At 37.5% G+C, this 20,163-nt stretch overlaps 1 protein-coding gene across 4 annotated transcripts in view; it reads right to left on the minus strand.

The window, feature by feature from the left end:
* Positions 1–20,163, minus strand: part of CSMD3 (CUB and Sushi multiple domains 3) — a 1,311,921-nt gene that overhangs the window by 601,193 nt on the left and 690,565 nt on the right. For all 4 annotated transcript variants that reach the window (XM_081504393.1, XM_081504396.1, XM_081504395.1 and 1 more), the window contains one exon: positions 917–1,029. In XM_081504393.1, coding sequence (XP_081360519.1) covers positions 917–1,029 — 113 coding nt within the window. The remainder of the gene's footprint in view (positions 1–916; positions 1,030–20,163) is intronic.

Below are 20,163 nucleotides of genomic sequence, written 5' to 3' on the forward strand. Positions count from 1 at the left end.
AAAAATTATTATTATGCAAGTAAAAGAATTATGTCTACTTTATAATCAATCCACTGTTCAATTGATAAGATAGAGAATAATACTTTTTATAATAGAAAAAAATAAATCCAGGTAGCAAGATATTCTGATAGTCTGTTTCACATTTTCATCTTCTAAAGCATAGATTTTAATTAAACTTAGTAACATACACATGTTTTGCACCAGAATTTCAAAACTGCATTTATGATATGTACATTGAGTGTATACCTGCACATCCATTGTCTCTATTTGACTTTAAAAAGATTAATCATGTGTCAGAGATATTTGTGATTTCAGTGTCTGCATCTATCTCTTATAAATGGAACTGAAACAAAAGATTGTATTATATACATGTAATTTAACATTAATCTGCAAAACTATCAATACTGGGATGAGTAGTTGCAATTTAACACATTTGTGGTCCATAATTTACATAGCAGTTGATAATCTGAACACAAATGCATGCATATAATCTGAGAGATTCACAGATGCATTACAAAATAAAAATAAAGAATTAAGTCCTTTGCTTTGTGTTTAAGTACTTAATATTTAGTAGCTTTTTGCCAGGCAATTTGTATAAAGTTTATAAAATCACATTGTATATTCTTGGAAAGGCTAGGGATCCAGAGTGAGTAAAGCCTAGGCACTGTATAGTGCTATAGCGGACTTAAAGGAGAGGTGAAGTATGTAAAATATATACATTTGAAAGGAAAGACAATGTACTCAAAGAAAAGTGAAATCAATGTTTGTAATCAATTTAAAAAGGAAAGTGTTTTGTTGAAATATACTCTTGCTTGTATGCTGGGAAACTTTTATAGATGCAATTAAACTTGAATTTAAAAGTATTCTCCAGTGTTATTAAGGTAACATATTTCCCATAGTAACAATTTGTCATTACCTTTGTAGTTAACCTTGAAGCCAACAGATCCAACACTTTCATCTGTTTGAAGGTGCAGCCACATTTGGCTACTCATGCTTACTATCAGGTCTGGCACAAAGCTTCCAGTCAGCCTAAAAAGAAGTGGACAAAGAGAGGAGAAACAGATTTATTAAAATACCACTGCGCTGCCAGGGAAGTTTCTAGTTGTCCTTTCTATATTCAACAGCTCATTTGAATACTCTCTGTAAGCAAATTATGAGACAGATGAGTTTCTTACAACTTTCTCAGCTAGAAACAAACAACTGTCAGATTAATTTACAAGACTGATAGAACAAATAACATAATTTAGTGATCAATGCTTATTATAACCAAGTACTATTATATGTGCTAAACTAGGTTATATATTTTAAATCACTAAGGCAAGGTACTAAATTTTAGATACTGAAAATCTTATACTTCTTCTAAATTGAAGGAAAAAAAGAATCTATAAAAATCTTTAACTTGTTGCTGCTGTTTTCACACCAGTAATGTACTTCATTTTAACCTTTCAAGTTTCACAGAACTTCGTTCTAAAGAAGCACTGTGAAAAATATTTACGTACTGTGCAAAACAATAAAATGACAAGGAGTATAATATAACCCTTTGCAATACTGATGTCAGGCTAGCCATGTCAAGTATGTTTTACTGGAAATAATTTTATTTTAAATAATATGCTGTTAATTTGATATGGCATCACTGAATGCATGTATTAATAAGCTCATTCAGTAATGTGCACTTTTATAACTCTAAGAAGAGAAGTTACTTAATGTTTCCACTGTCATTAATAATGCTTTGGTCACATGTTTGAACTGAAGCAATAGTCATACAAAGGAGGAGAGCAAATGAGTAAATATGACCTTGAGGGGACTCATTTGCTCTACCTTTATCTGCCATACAACCCAGCAATCCCACTGCTGGGCATACACACTGAGGAAACCAGAATTGAAAGGGACACATGTACCCCAATGTTCATCGCAGCACTGTTTACAATAGCCAGGGCATGGAAGCAACCTAGATGTCCATCAGCAGACGAATGGATAAGAAAGCTGTGGTACATATACACAATGGAATATTACTCAGCTATTAAAAAGAATGCGTTTGAATCAGTTCTAATGAGGTGGATGAAACTGCAGCCTATTATACAGAGTGAAGTAAGTCAGAAAGAAAAACACCAATACAGTATATTAACGCATATATATGGAATTTGAAAAGATGGTAACGATGACCCTATATGCGAGACAGTGAAAGAGACACGGATGTAAAGAACAGTCTTTTGGACTCTGTGGGAGAAGGTGAGGGTGGGATGATTTTAGAGAATAGCACTGAAACATGTATGTTATCATATGTGAAATAGATCACCAGTCCAGGTTCGATGCATGAGACAGGGTGCTCAGGGCTGGTGCACTGGGATGAACCTGAGGGATGGGATGGGGAGGGAAGTGGGAGGGGGGTTCAGGATGGGGAACACATGTACACTCATGGCTGATTCATGTGAATGTATGGTAAAAACCACCATGATATTGTAAAGTAATTAGCCTCCAATTAAACTAAAAAAAAAAAGAATACAAAGAGGAAAGAAAAATAGATCCACTGCTGAGTAAAATATTCATCATGAGAGGGAGTTCTAAATTACATACTAAAAAAATAGGTTTGCAAAAGAAGAGATTCTCAAGTGTTTACCTACTTTATTGCTAAAAACATGAAAATTTCTGAAAAATAACAGGAGAGAAGGTGTAAAGTTTCACTTCCTAATATTGATAAAAAGGGCACCCTAATAAAGCAGTGTTCTGGATGAAGGCTATACTATAGTTAAACTAGCCGAGGGCAACATAGAGGACCATTGTATTCTTGAGGCCAACACGGCCGCAGAATGTCCAGTTCTTAGTCAGCCACCAAAACTATAAACCATGATCAACAGATTGCATTAGCAATACAGCTATGCCACCAGTGTTGAGTGTTACAGAATTTATTGGAAACCATCACAAATGAACTCAGTTAAATACTGTGATGTAATTTTGAGATTGTGCATAATACTGAGGAACAGTGTGAGATACAAAGATACATAAGATATTATAGAATTTTAGACTATATTCACTCATTCCTGCCAAAGCAAATTAACATTTTTATAAAGATACACACATACATTCTCTTTTGTAATATATGGGCATATCTGTATGTACTCATATGCATACATATATGCATTATCATTTGAAAATTCCATGGCATGTGAATTTTCAATCTTCAAATTGATGAGTTCAGAAGCACTCATTTTCTGAGCTACAGTAAAAAGACAGGTTTATGGGCAAGAGTGAGGATTCAAGCTCAGAGTAAAGTAAACCCATTATGAAATGGTCATGAGAGTTTAAAACTATAGAATATACATCAGCTACACCATATCGAATATGCTAACAATCTATCTCCTAGTGAATATTAAAAGGTGTTTTCATAAGATTAAATTATTCCTCTTTATTATATCCGTCTCAGTCTTATAATTTTTTTACCAACCAAAAACATTTAATTTTGTCAGTTTATAAAGAACTGCTAACACATATAGGCTAATTGTTCCACTGACAACTTGCACTCCTATTGGCCATGATTCTAACTAGTTCCCAACCCATTGGTGGTGCAATGGTAAAAATAAATTTAAAAATAAAGTTTAAATTAAACATTTCCCCAGTATCAAAAGGTAAAGACAATTCCTTTCTCTGTAGCATTTCTTTTAGAAAACTTGAAATTATAAATGACAAAATTTCTTACAGATGTATATCAATTTTTTAAGTTAAATATGCCTCCTGCCATTTTTTCACATTACATAAATGTATTTATTTGAGGCTTTAGGGTTATCTCTTTGAAATGTAAGCATTTTCAAGGAAATGTCACTCTGTCTCCCTGTTTCTGTGGGAGCTTAAGCCTAGCATATAGCCCCGTGATGTTAACTCCCTGCTTGCTGTAAAGATAGAAGTTCTATTTTTCCTTTTGATAAGGACAAACAACATGTATACAAGCAGACTGTATCTGTCTGATACATAAGGAGTGAGATTTAGTTTTCTTCACAATTTCTTTAGCAGATTGCCTGTTATGTCTATCACTTGTCTGGTTAAATGCTTATTCAATATTAAAACCTGGAAAAGATCAGTTTTCATTCCAATCCCAAAAAAAGGCAATGCCAAAGAATGTTTGAACTACCACACAATTGCACTCATCTCACACGCTAGCAAAGTAATGCTCAAAATTCTATAAGCCAGGCTTCAACAGTATACGAACCATGAAATTCCAGATGTTCAAGCTGGATTTAGAAAAGGCAGAGGAACCAGAGATCAAATTGCCAACATCCAATGAATCATGGAAAAAGCAAGAGAATTCCAGAAAAACTGTATTTAGAAATGGCAGAGAAACAAGAGATCTAATTGCCAACATGGGTTGGATCATAGAAAAGGCAAGAGAGGTCTAGAAAAACATCTACTTCTGCTTTATTGACTACACCAAAGACTTTGACTGTGTGGATCACAACAAACAGGAAAATTCTTAAAGGGGTGGGAATACCAGACCACTTGACCTGCATCCTGAGAAATCTGTATGCAGGCCAAGAAGCATCAATTAGAACTGGACATGGAACAACAGACTTGTTCCAAATCAGGAAAGTGGTACATCAAGGCTGTATATATTGTCACTGTGCTTATTTAACTTATATACAGAGTCTATCATGTGAAATCCCAGGCTGGATGAAGCACAAGCTGGAATCAAGATTGCCAGGAAAAGTATCAATAACCTCAGATACCCAGATGACACCACGCTTGTGGCAGAAAGTGCAGAACTAAAGAGCCTCTTGATGAAAGTGAAAGAGGAGAGTAAAACGGTTGGCTTAAAACTCAACATTCAGAAAACTAAGATCATGGCATCTGGTCCCATCAATTCATGGCAAATAGAAGGGGAAACAATGGAAACAGTGACAGACTTTACTTTATTGGGCTCCAAAATCACTGTAGATGGTGGCTGCAGACATGGAATTAAAAGACACTTGCTCCTTGGAAGAAAAGCTATGACCAACCTAGATATCATATTAAAAAGCAGAGACATTACTTTGCTGACAAAGGCCCATCTAGTCAAAGCTATGGTTTTTCCTGTACTCATGTATGGATGTGAGAGTTGGACTATAAAGAAAGCTGAGCACTGAAGAATTGATGCTTTTGAACTGTGGTGCTGGAGAAGAGGCAGGTCAGGACTCCTGTGAGTTGCTTGGACTGCAAGGAGATCAAACCAGTTGATCCTACAGGAAATCAGTCCTGAATATTCATTGGAAGGTCTGATACTGAAGCTGATGCTCCAATACTTTGGCCACCTGAAAATGCGAAGAACTGACTCACTGGAAAAGACCCTCATCCTGGGAAAGATTGAAGGCAGGAGAAGGGGATGACGGAGGATGAGATGGTTGGATGGCATCACCAACTCGAAGGACATGAGTTTGAGGAAGCTCTGGGAGTTGGTGATGGACAGGGAAGCCTGGTGTGCTGCACTCCATGGGGTCACAAAGAGTCGGACACAACTGAACAACTGAACTGAACTGAATATTAAAAGTGTTTCATTCTTTCTATATTTTTGGAGAGTCTTAACTGGGTTTGCATGAGATTATTTTAAATTATATTTCCTCAACAATTTGGTGATGAGGATGGGATACAAATGGCAGTTCCAGAATTAAATGGACCAGCTGACGTTCTTATAACCACACACCAGAAATATAAGAGACTGAATTATAAAGTCTCCCTTATAGTGCTCTGCTCTTTTGGAGTACTAGTTAAATGAACCACCCTCTGCAAATTTAAGATTTACTACTGAGTAACTCTGGCTAAATTGGGCTCTAAAATCCCTTCAGGACCATGATTAGCTTTGATGATGGAAAAATATGGGAAGCCAGAAATGCTGCCTAAAGTTTTGGGGTTTTTTTGTTTTGTTTTGTTTTAATTTAAACTTTTTTTATTTTGTACTGGGGTATAGCCAATTAAGAGTGTTGTGGTAGTCTCAGGTGAACAGTGAAGGGACTCAGCCATACATATACATGTATCAAATCTCCTCCCATCCAGGCTCACCTGCAGTTCTTAAGCAGCTAGTATTTCTGTCACATTTGGAATACTTATGAGAATAAAATTCTTCAAGATGTATGAGGGATTTAAAGGGGGACACATTATAAGCCCATTAATTACTGGTATTTATTGGATGGATATTATTCTAAGAATAAAGTTTAAAATGATTTGGATTGCCAGAAGGAAAGATTGAGGAGAATGGAGAAAGAAATGTGAGAATCGAAGAGCTCTCTTTCACAGAACCCTCTTCTTCCTTTCTTTGCTATTTCTGCTCCCTCTCTCCCCCTGCATCTCTCTATTCTTCTTGCTTCAAATAGACACGTGGGAAGAAGAAGGATGTGATGATCTTTTAGATACATGGTTCCCTTCATCAGTAAATTTCCCTAAAGAGAAGGCCAATGGCATGACTTTAGTTCCTACTGAATTATCTGCCCTGTTTGAGAACACAGGCTTGTAAGCCTCAAATTCTAGCTCTGAACCCACTCCATATCTTAGCATATAGTCTGCCTGCTGGAGTCTCTTATCATCCATATACCATGTATCTAGGAAAGCAGAAGTTATAAGAAGATTTACTTAGGGAAATGTTGAAAACTTGAATAAAAGATTCTGCTCCTATATGAAAGTGGCAAGATATAGAGTAGTTTCACCAGTTACTTGGGGGAAAAAAAAAAAGTATTAGTTTGATAAATATACCAACATAAGAAAAAAGTCAAATAGCCATATAGTTCTACTGTTGTTGTTGTTGTTTTTTTTTTTTTTGTCAGATGTGTGGAAAATCAGCTCTTCTGATATAATCATCAATGAAGCTCATACCATTGAGAAGTTACCCAGCCTCCTTGACAGCTGATATTCATATGAAAGTTTCTTTTCCTGTTTTCCAGAAGTTTTCAGAAGTTTTACACAATGAGTTTTCAATTTACATACCTACACTTGGGGATGTGCATAAGGTACTATGGGGATTCTGAAACCAGCAGACTTTGGTCATTTGATGGAGCAAGCATACTGGGATCAGAAGGTAACTCACCCCATCGAGGAGTAGCAGCTATCCACCACCCTCTGCAACTGTGGAAGAAACAAGGGCTTGGGTGACCCATCAGAAGAGACTGCTCATGGTCTTTCTTCTAAAGATGAGCTGGGAAAGACTCCTGTGTTGTATCTAGATAGCAAGTGAGTCCCCCATTACTTTCTATAGGTGATCTGTTGAAATTTTCTCAAAATTTACAGGCCTGGGTCCAAGGGCAGATAAAAATTGTCTGCTGGTCCTGTCTTTTTCCTTGGCTCTCTTGCTGATTGGTTGTTGTTGTTGAGTCGTTAAATTGTGTTCAACTTGTTTGTGACCCCAGGGGCTGAAGCCCACCAGACTCCTCTGTGCATAGAGTTTCCCAGGCAAGAATACTGGAGTGGTTGCCATTTCCTTCTCCAGGGGATCTTCCCAACCCAGGGATTGAACCTGTGTCTCCTGAAGTGGCAGGCAGATCATTTACTGTTAAGCCACTAGGATATCCTCTCTTACTGATTATCTAAACTCAAACTAGGAGAAAGGTAGAAAGTTGGCAAGGACAGACTACTACTCAAATCTTAGAAGCAGCTACTCAGTTAGGAAACAATATTGAAAAATATGAAGACAAAAAAAGTTAAAAACTGCTATGTTAACTGTTCAGTTAATACTCTTTACTAAAGGAAATAACCTTTACTCTGGCCACTATGTGAAGACAATACAGAAGAGAAAACCATATGTCATTATTCCAAGAAATTCGGCTTGGGGAAAAGAGACTCCAGAAGATGCAGAAACTGCAGAAACAAGAGAATGAGGAAAGCCCAGAAAGCTAGGGAATAATTGTCAAATGGTTTACAATTGACAGACTGAGGGAGTCTCAGCAGTAGGAATTGATAAAATTTATGTTTGAATAACTTTTCCTCAGGCTAATATAGCCTTGCTTTTTCTGATAGATACAGGTGCTACTTATTCTGAAAGTGCCCCAGAAATTCTTCACTTTCCATCTGGTGACAAACCAATTCACGTTGTTGGTATTTTAAATCAGGTTCATACGTGTTCTTTTCTTCTGTGATTCCCACATGAACAGATCTAATAACCGAGGAACATGTTTTCTTACTTTCTCTTTATTCTCCTGTAAAGCTATTGATGAGAGATCTCCTGTGCAAATTAAAACTATCATATTGTATACTCCATATGGAGTAACTATTTAATGTCCTGGGAGAAAAACTGTCTTACTTGGTTATGGTGTGCCTTCTAAAGGAGAAGAAATGTAGCAGCGAGTGGCAGTGTTATACTGTGCTATGTTGGAAAAGTAATCTGAGCAGAAATAAAGTAATGTATCACTTTTGGCCTTGCAATAATAGTACTGGTTTAATTTGAGGTGTAGAACAAATAGAAATAGCTTATTAAAAACATAAGCCATGGCATGTGTCAAACAATAGCCTCTGTCGAGAGCTCAGTTAGAAAAAACAAATCCAGCTATAAAAAGAGTAAGAAAAACAAAGGATAGCAATAAAAGCACACTAACACTGTAGTATTACTTCTACCAAACTTTCAGCAAACAAGGAAGGTAAATTTAATAAAAATGGTTAACCTTAATACAAAATCTTAAAGAAGTAAATAAAGCCATTGCTCTATTAATACCTGTAGTTTCTAATATTATAACTATTATAACTTTGGTACCACCCTCTATGGGTTTCCCAGGTGGCACTGGTGGTAAAGAACGTGCCTGCCAATTCAGGAGATGTAAGAGACACAGGTTTGATCCCTGAATCAGGAAGATCCTCCTGGAGGAGGGCACGGCAACCCACTCCAGTATTCTTGCCTGGAGAATCCCATATACAGAGGAGCCTAGTGGGCTACAGACTATAGTGTCACAAAGAAACAGACATGACTGAGTGATTTAGCATGCCCACACCACCTCTACAAAGTTTTTCTGCAATTTATTTATGCTCTGCTTTATTTTTCTCCTGTTTCTCTCAACTAAACGGACTTACATTCTTGTTTGTTTTTACTTATTACTTATTTACAGTATTTATGGCAAAGAGTTCCTCAAAAGTTTCCATACTCTTCTATTATTTCTTTAGCCATTTATAGAAAACTTAGGGTAAACTTGTTTCCACCAGAAGGATCTATAGGCATTCAATATATAGATGGTTTGCTAGTAGCATTGAAAACTAAAGAGTAATGCAAAACTGATGCTTTGACTTTATTACAATTTTCCCCTTCACAAGGACATAAGACCTCACTGGATAAGCTTCAATATTGTCAAACTGAGGGATATTTACAGCCTATATTGATGCTGAGGGTCCTCAAGAATTACAATATAGGGTGAAAGTGTGAAATTGAAAGTTGCTCAGTCATGTCCGACTCTTTGCAACTGCATGGACTGTGGCCAGGCAGGTTCCTCTGTTCACGGAATGTGGCCTGCCAGTCTCCTCTGTCCATCATATTCTCCAGGCAAGAATATTGGAGTGGGTAGCTATTCCCTTCCTCAGGGGATCTTCACAATCCAGGGATCGAACCCAGGTCTCCCACATTGCAGGTGGATTCTTTACTGTCTGAGCCACCAGGGAAGCCCAAGAATACTGGTGTGGGATCTTCTATCCCTTCCCAGAGGATCTTCCCAACCCAGGGATTGAACCAAGGTCTCCTGCATTGCAGACAGATTCTTTAACAGCTTGGCTACCAGGGAAGCCATACAATATAGGGCAACACTGCCCATTTGCAAATACAATGTCATATTGCAAAAACAACTTAGATCATTTTGGGGACTGATAGGATATTATAGATAGTTGCTTCTAGCTTTTGCAGCGAAGGAAAACCTTTAGTGGAGCAACTGCATGAAAATTGGTCCGTTTCTCTGGTTTATAGATCTAAAAAGGCTTTTGAACTAAAATTGGCTACCATGTCAGTTTCAGTGATTCTTAATTTTGAAAATCCCTTCTTCTTGTTTTGTCATTAAAATAAAAGTGCTACTTTTGGAATTTTAACTCAAAAGTTGAGATGAGACCATACATTAATAACATGTTTCTCAGTTCTTCTGGAGGCCACGACACTGTGGATACTGGACTGTTGTGACAGCAGCAGACACATCTTTAAAAAGACTTAAGAACTTAATTCGGTCACTTGATTTATTTACATGCCTTACTGTTATGACAGCTACCTTCCAAGTACATAAAATCCATAATTTGTGGGCATGGCATCAGACTAATTATGAATAAGTACTATTATTCAATCCTAATATTGTATTCGGGAGATGAAATCTCCTAAATCCTATTCATTTTTTTTTTTTTTTTTTACCAGATCCTGATCAAATAGATGATCATGGTAAAAGAAGACAGCACTAGGCCCCGGCATGGTTTAACTGATTCTTGCTCATAATGCTCTTTTAACAGCAAATCATGTATGCAGGACATGTGAGTTCGATCTCTGGCTCAGGAAGATCCCCTGGAGAAGGAAATGGCAACCAACTCCAGTATCTTAGCCTGGAAAATTATATGGAGGAGGTGCCTGGCTGGCTACAGCACATAAGGCTGCAAAGAGTCAGATATGACTGAGTGACTGAGCACATAAGCACACATGTGCTCAGGATAAAAGTGACAAACTTAAGGCTTCAGATGCTATGGTGAGTTGTTATGAAATTTTGGAAGCTTATATTTTGCCTTGAATTAAGTTGAAACTAGCAGCCTACTCAATAACAGTAACAATAATTGTGATTTTTGATATATATACACACATATGCACACACACACACACACACACACCTGTGTCTGTCATGCAAAAGAGTAAATTTGGAAAGCTAGAGGATTCTCTACCTTTAGAGGAAGTAAAATATCTCATGAAAAATTGATAGTTGATTTTTTAGAGGTTGTAAAACTGTCTGCTCAGATCAGTAATCCATTGTAGAGCTCATGCTGCTGCTGCTGCTGCTAAGTCGCGTCAGTCGTGTCCGACTCTGTGCGACCCCACAGACGGCAGCCCACCAGGCTCCGCCGTCCCTGGGATTCTCCAGGCAAGAATACTGGAGTGGGTTGCCATTTCCTTCTCCAATGCATGAAAGTGAAAAGTGAAAGTTAAGTCGCTCAGTCGTGTCCGACTCTTAGCGACCCCATGGACTGCAGCCTACCAGGCTCCTCTGTCCATGGGATTTTCCAGGCAAGAGTACTGGAGTGGGGTGCCATTGCCTTCTCCAGAGCTCATGCAGGGCAGAATAAAAACTTCTGAAGGCAATGATTTTGTTGACAGAGATATAAAAGCCACTGTTAAACTGTGGCAGATTTCAAACTTTGAAGCCTCACATTTAACACAACAAGAAATTTTTGTTAACTTCCAAATATATACTTCAAAAAAGGAAATGTACAAATGAACTGAAAATGAGACTAAAAGAAATTCAATTGAACTTTTGGAATTTTCCAACAAAACCATTTCTAAGATCAGTCCTTATTTTCTTGGTTAGTAATGTTGTGTTACCAACATAATTTTCTAAGTAAAAGAGGAATTTTAATGGCACTAGACGTTTAACATATTTACCTAAAAGGTGAAGTTATTCATAACATATTTAAGAGATGAGCAATCTCTCAACTGAATTATTTATAGGTCACTTCTGAAGTATGGTATAGGCAGTTTCTCCAATCAAATTTACCAGAAACTTGGTGCTTTTGAATTTCATAGAATCAATGCCTGTAGAAAGGAACAGATTTTGTCTAGTTACAGTGTATATGATGTCTGAATGATCTGAAATTTTTCCCACTTCAGATGCCAATACTCAGGTAGTGGTAAAGTCTCCCTTAATACACATATTTTCTATATTTCTGATACTAGAGCAACATGAACCAGAGAGAGGATGTCATCTTATTCCCCCTGTCATCCAGTGATTATGTAAATGTTTACAGATTTCCAGAGAATGAATGAAAACCATTTGCTAAAATTTAGCAATACACCAGATTAAAACGTCCTAGAGTTTTACTTCTAGCCTTGTTGAAAATTAGAGCAAAGCTTGCAGGCAAGCATCATATTTTTTTTCCCTTTGAGCTTATATTTGGCAGACCTATGAATTTGGGGCAGAGATCATGTCCTGTGCCCGATTTAAGTGAATCCTCTCATAATCATATTCAATACTTCAAAGGGCCTCTTTCTTCCCTAGAAGCCCTAAGACGTACAGTTACAAGGACCTTGAAGGACTCTCTGGAAGAAGTATGCCACCTCTATTGCCTAGAATATTCTGCTTACATAAAAGTATTACAGAAGAAAGATAGGCTGCTTCTGTGCTGGAGGAATCCTTTGAAGGGCTACTAACCACCCATTTGGCTATCAAAGTGAAAGAAAAACCCAGGTTAAAAAAAACAACAACTATGTTTTCCAAGTGAAGCCAGCATCTCAGAAGGACTGAACAGTGTTTCCTACAAAGAATAGGAAATAATTTTTTTAGAACAACTGATAATGGCACTAAACTTAACTGAAAGAAGGTATTCCAGCAAACTACGATTCTCATGAATCACTTTGTTGTCCTATTCACACCACTATTATTTCAAATATTTTAAGAATAGAATTTCATTAAAAAAACATACTATTTGTTACACTACTTTTTGTTCTGTACCCCCATTAATATTTTAAACAATCATTACTTACAAACTGCTCTAAACAGTACTCCAAATAACTGAGACAGCCTTAAGATGACTCCTAGCTTCATTAAGTTTTAGAGGGTTTATCATTCTGACTGTAGACTCTGGCTCAAAACTTTCTTAAGAGAATTTACTTTAGAAAACTTGCAGTTGCAGATCTTTTCTCCATCTTTGATATGTAAATCTTCTACAACCAGGAATATCTCTCTCAAGGACTTAGAAGCCATCCTCTTGAAATAAAATCATCATAGGAGATACCACTCCTATTTTCCTGAATATGGAGTCCAACTTTGTTAAGCAACTATTAGCAAACACAAATGGGCTATTAACATCGACTAATCTCCCACCTGACTTCTCTGGTGGCTCAGTGGTAAAGAATCCTCTTGCAAAACAGAAGATGCAGGTTCAGTCCCTGGGTCAGGAAGATCCCATGGAGAAGGAAATGGCAGCCCACTCCAGTATTCTTGCCTGGGAAGTCCCATGGACAGAGGAGCCTGGCAGGCTACATATGGTTCATGGGGTCTCAAAAGAGTCGGACACAACTTAGCAACTAAACAGCAACAATCTCCCATCTAAAGTTTTCTAAACCTACAGTGTTAGTCACTCAGCCATATCTGACTCTATGGGACTCCATGAACTGTAATCCACCAGGCTCCTCTGTCCATGGAATTCACCCAGCAAGAATACTGGAGTGGGTAACCATTCCCTTCTTCAGGGGGTCTTCCCAACCCAGGGATCAAACCTGAGTCTCCTGTATTGCAGGTGGATTCTTTACCATCTGAGCCACCAAGGAAGCTCAACTTTTTTTAGTACTTTTCTACTAGCTCACTCCAGCACTTAAAAACCACCCTACCTTTTCTAGCAGAGTTCAATTTGTCTTCCCTGTAACAATAATCTTAACTCTCATTTTAACAGTCTTTAGCCCTATTGCAATATTCCTGACTTCTGTAGCAATAGTCTTGAATAAAGTTCTCCCTGACTGTTTACTTGGCCTGACATAATCTGTCTCTTGTACAAGTACAGACATGATCTGGTGTTACAAATCCAGCAATCCAGTTTCTGACAGAGTAAAACTGAGAATATCTTACTAATTTTTCTATAATGCCAAAATAAAAGTAACTGATATACATTCAGATACTCAATCTCTAAATTTCACACACATATACACACAAACAGGGGAAAAAAAAAAACTGTGTTAACTAGTTTGATTTCAAAGAAGATGCAGCATGAAATGTATAAGATAAGAGACAAATGAAAATCTGGCATTTATAGTTTAAGAGTGCAGGAGACAGGTCTAAAGTCCCTTGATTAACTTTGATATACAAGTTCCTTCCAGTCTAAGTATAGATAAACAAAAGTGGATGTTTATTCAAACATGTGGAGGCTAAATGGTATGCTATATTAAACAATTAATGGATTACTGAAGAAATCAAAGAAGAAATTGAAAAAAATACCTAGAGACAAATGAAAACGAAAACATGACAATTCAAAATCTAGGGTACCCAGCAAAAGCAGTTCTAACAGGGAAGCTTATAGTGATAAAAGTTTACCTCAGGATATAAGAAAAATCACAAATAAACAACCTAACCCTACACCTAAAGCAATCAGAGAAAGATGAACAAACAAAATCCAACATTAGTAGAAGGGAAGAAATTAGAAATATCAGAGCAGAAATAAGTAAAAACACAGAAGAAAAGACTAATGGAACCAAAAAAAAAAAGGGGGTGTCTTTGAAAAGATAAACAAAATTAAAAAACTTTTAGCCAGACTCACTAAGAAAAAAGAGACACACAGAGAGAGAGAGGGTCTAAATCAATAAAATCAGAAATGAAAAAGAGATTATAACCAACACCACAGAAATGTGAATGTTCATAAGAGACTGCTATGAGCATATACACACCAATAAAATGGACAATCTAGAAAAAATGAATAAATTCTTTGAAAGACACAATTTCCCAAGAGTGAACCAGTAAGAAACAGAAAATATAAACAGATCAATCACCAATACTGAAATTGTATCAGTAATTCAAAAACCCCCAACAAATAATATTCAAGGGCCAGATGGCTTCACAAGAAATTCTACCAAACATTCAAAGAATTAACATGCATTCTCCTAAAAATTTGTAAAGGAACATAATAGACCCCAAACAGCCAAAGTAATATTGAGAAAGGTAAACAAACCTGGGGGAATCAGGTTCCCTGACTTCAGACTATAATACAAAGGTACAGTCATCAAACAGTATGGTACTTGCACAAAAAAATAGACACATCAATCAATGGAACAGGTAGAAAGGCTGAAAATAATCCCATACTTGACTACTATGGTCAAGTAGTCTATGAAAAAGGAGGAAAGAATACACAATGGACAAAAGACAATTTTTTCAACAATGGTATTGGGAAAATTGGACAGCTACATGCAAACAAATTAAATTAGAACATCTGCTAACATCATCTACAAAAATAAACTCAAAATGGATTAAAGACCCATGTATAAGACTGGATACTATAAAACTCCTAGAGAAAAACAGTCAGAACACTGTTTGACATAAACTGCAGCAATATTTTTGGTATCCATCTCTTAGAGTAAATGGAAATAAAAATAAACAAATGGGATCTAATTAAACTTAAAAGCTTTTGCATGGAAAAGGAAGCCATAAACAAAGCAACAAGAAAACCTACAGAATGGGAGAAAATATTTGCAAACAATGCCACTGACAAGTGATTGATCTCCAAGATATACAAACAGCTCATACAGCATACGGAGAAGGCAATGGCACCCCACTCCAGTACTCTTGCCTGGAAAATCCCATGGATGGAGGAGCCTGGTAGGCTACAGTCCATGGGGTCGCTGAGAGTCAGACACGATTGAGTGACTTTACTTTCACTTTTCCCTTTCATGCACTGGAGAAGGAAATGGCAACCCACTCCAGTATTCTTGCCTGGAGAATCCCAGGGACGGCGGAGCCTGGTGGGCTGCCGTCTATGGGGTCGCACAGAGTCGGACATGACTGAAGCGACTTAGCAGCAGCAGCAGCAGCAGCACACAGCATAATAGCAAACAAATAAACAAAACAAACATTGAAATCCAAAAATAGGGGGAAAACCTAAACAGACATTTCTCCAAAAAAGACACACCGATACCAATGGCCAACAAGCACATTAAAGATGCTCAATGTTGCTAATTATTAGGAAAATGCAAATCAAAATTACAATGAGATATCACCTCACAATGGTCAGAATGGTCATCATCAAAAAGTATACAAATAATAAATGCTGGTCAAGAAGCAACAGTTAGAACTGGACATGGAACAACAGACTGGTTCCAAATTGGGAAAGGAGTATTGGAAGGACTGATGTTGAAGCTGAAACTCCAATACTTTGGCCACCTGATGCAAAAAGCTGATACATTTGAAAAGGCCCTGATGCTGGGAAAGATTGAGGGCAGGAGGAGAAGGGGACGACAGAGGATGAGATGGTTGGATGGCATCACTGCCTCGATGGACATGAGTTTGGGCAGACTCTGGGAGTTGGTGAAGGACAGAGAGGCCTGGTGTGCTGCAATTCATGGGGTCGCACAGAGTTGGACACGACTGAGTGACTGAACTGAACTGAACTGAATGTCAAGGCTGTATATTGTCACCCTGTTTATATAACTTATATGTAAAGTACATCATGCGAAATGCCAGGCTGGATGAAGCATAAGCTGAAATCAAGATTGCGGGGAGAAGTATCAATAATCTCAGACACCCAGATGACACCACCCTTATGGCAGAAAGTGCAGAACTAAAGAACCTCTTGATGAAAGTGAAAGAGGAGAGTAAAACGGTTGGCTTAAAACTCAACATTCAGAAAACTAAGATCATGGCATCTGGTCCCATCAATTCATGGCAAATAGAAGGGGAAACAATGGAAACAGTGACAGACTTTACTTTATTGGGCTCCAAAATCACTGTAGATGGTGGCTGCAGACATGGAATTAAAAGACACTTGCTCCTTGGAAAAAAAGCTATGACCAAAATAGATAGCATATTAAAAAGCAGAGACATTACTTTGCTGACAAAGGCCTGTCTAGTTAAAGTTACGGTTTTTCCAGTAGTCATGTATGGATGTGAGAGGTGGACTATAAAGAAAGCTGAGCACTGAAGAATTGATGCTTTTGAACTATAGTATTGGAGAAGACTCCAGAGAGTCCCTTGGACTGCAAGGAGATCAAACCAGTTGATTCTACAGGAAATCAGTCCTGAATATTGATTGGAAGGACTGATGCTGAAGCTGACGCTCCAATACTTTGGCCACCTAAAAGTGCGATGAACTGACTCACTGGAAAAGACCCTCATGCTGGGAAAGATTGAAGGCAGGAGGAGAAAGGGATGACAGAGGATGATTGGATAGTTGGATGGCATCATTGACTTGATGCACATGAATTGAGCAAGCTCCAGAGTTGGTGACAGACAGGGAAGCCTGGCATGCTGCAGTCCATGGGGTCACAAAGAGTCGGATATGACTGAGCCACTGAACTGAACTGAACTGAATAAATCCTGGTGAGGGTGTGGAGAAAAAGGAACCCCACTGCTACACTGATGATGGGAATGTAAACTGGTGCAACCACTGTAAAGAACAATATGGAGGTTTCCTAATAAAACCTAAAAATAGAGTTACTACATGATCCAGCATTGCCCCTCTTGGGTAGATATCTGGAGAAAACTATAATTAGAAAAGATACAGCATACCAACATTTATAGCAACATTGTTTATAGTAGCCAAGACATGGAAACAACCAAAATGTCCACTGACAGATAAATAAAGAAGATATAGTATATATCACACACACAATTGAATATTACCCAACCATAGAAAGGAATTTTTTTTTTTTAAAGAGTCTGATATGACTGAGTGCCTGAACTGAACTGATAAAAAGGAATTAAATAATGGCACTTGCAGGAACTTGGATGGACTTAGAGATTATCATACTACAGGAAATATGTCACACACAGAGAGACAAATACCAAATGATATCTTGTATATGTGGAATAGGTATTTTGTGAATGTAATGTTACTTATGTGATTGATGAGGGCCTAGGAGAAACATTTTGGGCCTAAGTTAAAAATTTAAATTTAAGCTCCAGAAGGAATTACTTCTTTGTAATTAGGTAATAATTACTTCTTGAATTAGGTAATATTTCATATGAAGCTACAAAATAATACTCAAATCATCAATCATTTACAAATATAAGCAATATAGACATCACTATACTTTCTATTTTTTCACTATACTTTAAACAATTAATGTATGATGAGAGAAAATTTTTGACCATTGCTAACCAAAAATCTGCTTTAATCATTCACTTGTACACTAAACCTAAAGGTTATTCCTCCAAAGCTAGTATCATACTGATTTTTTAAATTAAAATCATATTGCTGACAATCACTTTGCCTTGTATTGTACTGTGGACTTACTGTATATTTAGATACTTCAAACAGCCAAGATAAAACAGAAACACCAAGAGATAATTAGAAAATCATACTTTTATTACAAAATAATCACAAAAAGAAAAATTGTAAGTGCAAATACAAATTGAAAAAAAAAAAAATCAAAGTTCCCCTAATAACAAAAACTTCTTGGTACTTGGATCCAGATGTAACTTCCTTCTTGTTATAAAGGTAGGAGTTTATATTTTTCCTTTTGATAAGGATAATTAACACAGGAAATGATTATATCTGCTTCTGTAAAAAAGGGTTAGACTTACTCTATTTCTGCAGTCTCTATAGAAAATTGCCTATAATATGCATCATGGTCTGATTTAATCCATATTTGATAAATAGCTGTGAAAAGAAGAGAAGCGAAAAGCAAAGGGGAAAAGGAAAGATATACCCATTTGAATGCAGAGTTCCAAAGAATAGCAAGGAGAAATAAGAAAGCCTTCCTCAGTGATCAGTGCAAAGAAATAGAGGAAAACAATAGAATGGGAAAGACTAGAGATCTCTTCAAGAAAATTAGAGATACCAAGGGAAAATTTCATGCAAAGATAGGCTCAATAAAGGACAGAAATGGTATGGACCTAACAGCAGCAGAAGATATTAAGAAGAGGTGGAAAGAATACACAGAAGACCCATACAAAAAAGATCTTCACGACTCAGATAATCACGATGGTGTGATCACTCACCTAGAGCCAGACATCCTGGAATGTGAAGTCAAGTGGGCCTTAGGAAGCATCACTATGAACAAAGCTAGGGGAGGTGATGGAATTCCAGCTGAGCTAGTTCAAATCCTAAAAGATGGTGCTGTGAAAGTGCTGCACTCAATATGTCAGCAAATTTGGAAAACTAAGTAGTGGCCACAGGACTGGAAAAGGTCAGTTTTCATTCCAATCCCAAAGAAAGGCAATGCCAAAGAATGCTCAAACTACCGCACAATTGCACTCATCTCACACAGTAGCAAATAATGCTCAAAATTCTCCAAGCCAGGCTTCAGCAATACATGAACTGTGAACTTCCAGATGTTCAAGCTGGTTTTAGAAAAGGCAGAGGAACCAGAGTTCAAATTGCCAACGTCCACTGAATCATTGAAAAGCAAGAGAGTTCCAGAAAAACATCTATTTCTGCTTTATTGACTATGCCAAAGCCTTTGACTGTGTATATCACAATAAAATGTGGAAAATTTTGAAAGAGATGGGAATACCAGACCACCTGACCTGCCTCTTGAGAAACCTGTATACAAATCAGGAAGCAACAGTTAGAATTGGACATGGAACAACAGACTGGTTCCTAATAGGAAAAGGAGTATGTCAAGGCTGTATATTGTCACCCTGCTTATTTAACTTATATTCAGAGTACATCATGAGAAATGCTGGGGTGGAGGAAGCACAAGCTGGAATCAAGATTGCCGGGAGAAATATCAATAACCTCAGATATGCAGATGACACCACCCTTATGGCAGAAAGTGAAGAAGAACTAAAGAGCCTCTTGATGAAAGTGAAAGAGGAGAGTGAAAAAGTAGGCTTAAAGTTCAACATTCAGAAATTTAAGATCATGGCATCTGGTCCCATCACTTCATGGCAAATAGATGGGGAAACAGTGGAAACAGTGGCTGATTTTATTTTTGGGGGCTCCAAAATCACTGAAGATGGTGGGTGCAACCATGAAATTAAAAGATGCTTACTCCTTGGAAGGAAAGTTATGACCAACCTAGACAGCATATTAAAAGCAGAGACCTTACTTTGTCAACAAAGTTCTGTCTAGTCAAGGCTATGGTTTTTCCAGTAGTCATGTATGGATGTGAGAGTTGGAGTATCAAGAAAGCTGAGAGCAAAATAATTGATGTTTTTGAACTGTGGTGTTGGAGAAGACTCTTGAGAGTCCCTTGGACTGCAAGGAGATCCAATCAATCCATCCTAAAAGAGATCAATCCTGGGTGTTCATTGGAAGGTCTGATGTTGAAGCTGAAACTCCAATACTTTGGCCACCTCATGCAAAGGGTTGACTCATTGGAAAAGACCCTAATGCTGGGTAGGATTGGGGGCGGGAGGA

Source organism: Giraffa tippelskirchi, chromosome 6, assembly GCF_054371585.1.
Source record: "Giraffa tippelskirchi isolate mGirTip1 chromosome 6, T2T-mGirTip1v1.2.pri, whole genome shotgun sequence".
NCBI lineage: Eukaryota > Metazoa > Chordata > Mammalia > Artiodactyla > Giraffidae > Giraffa > Giraffa tippelskirchi.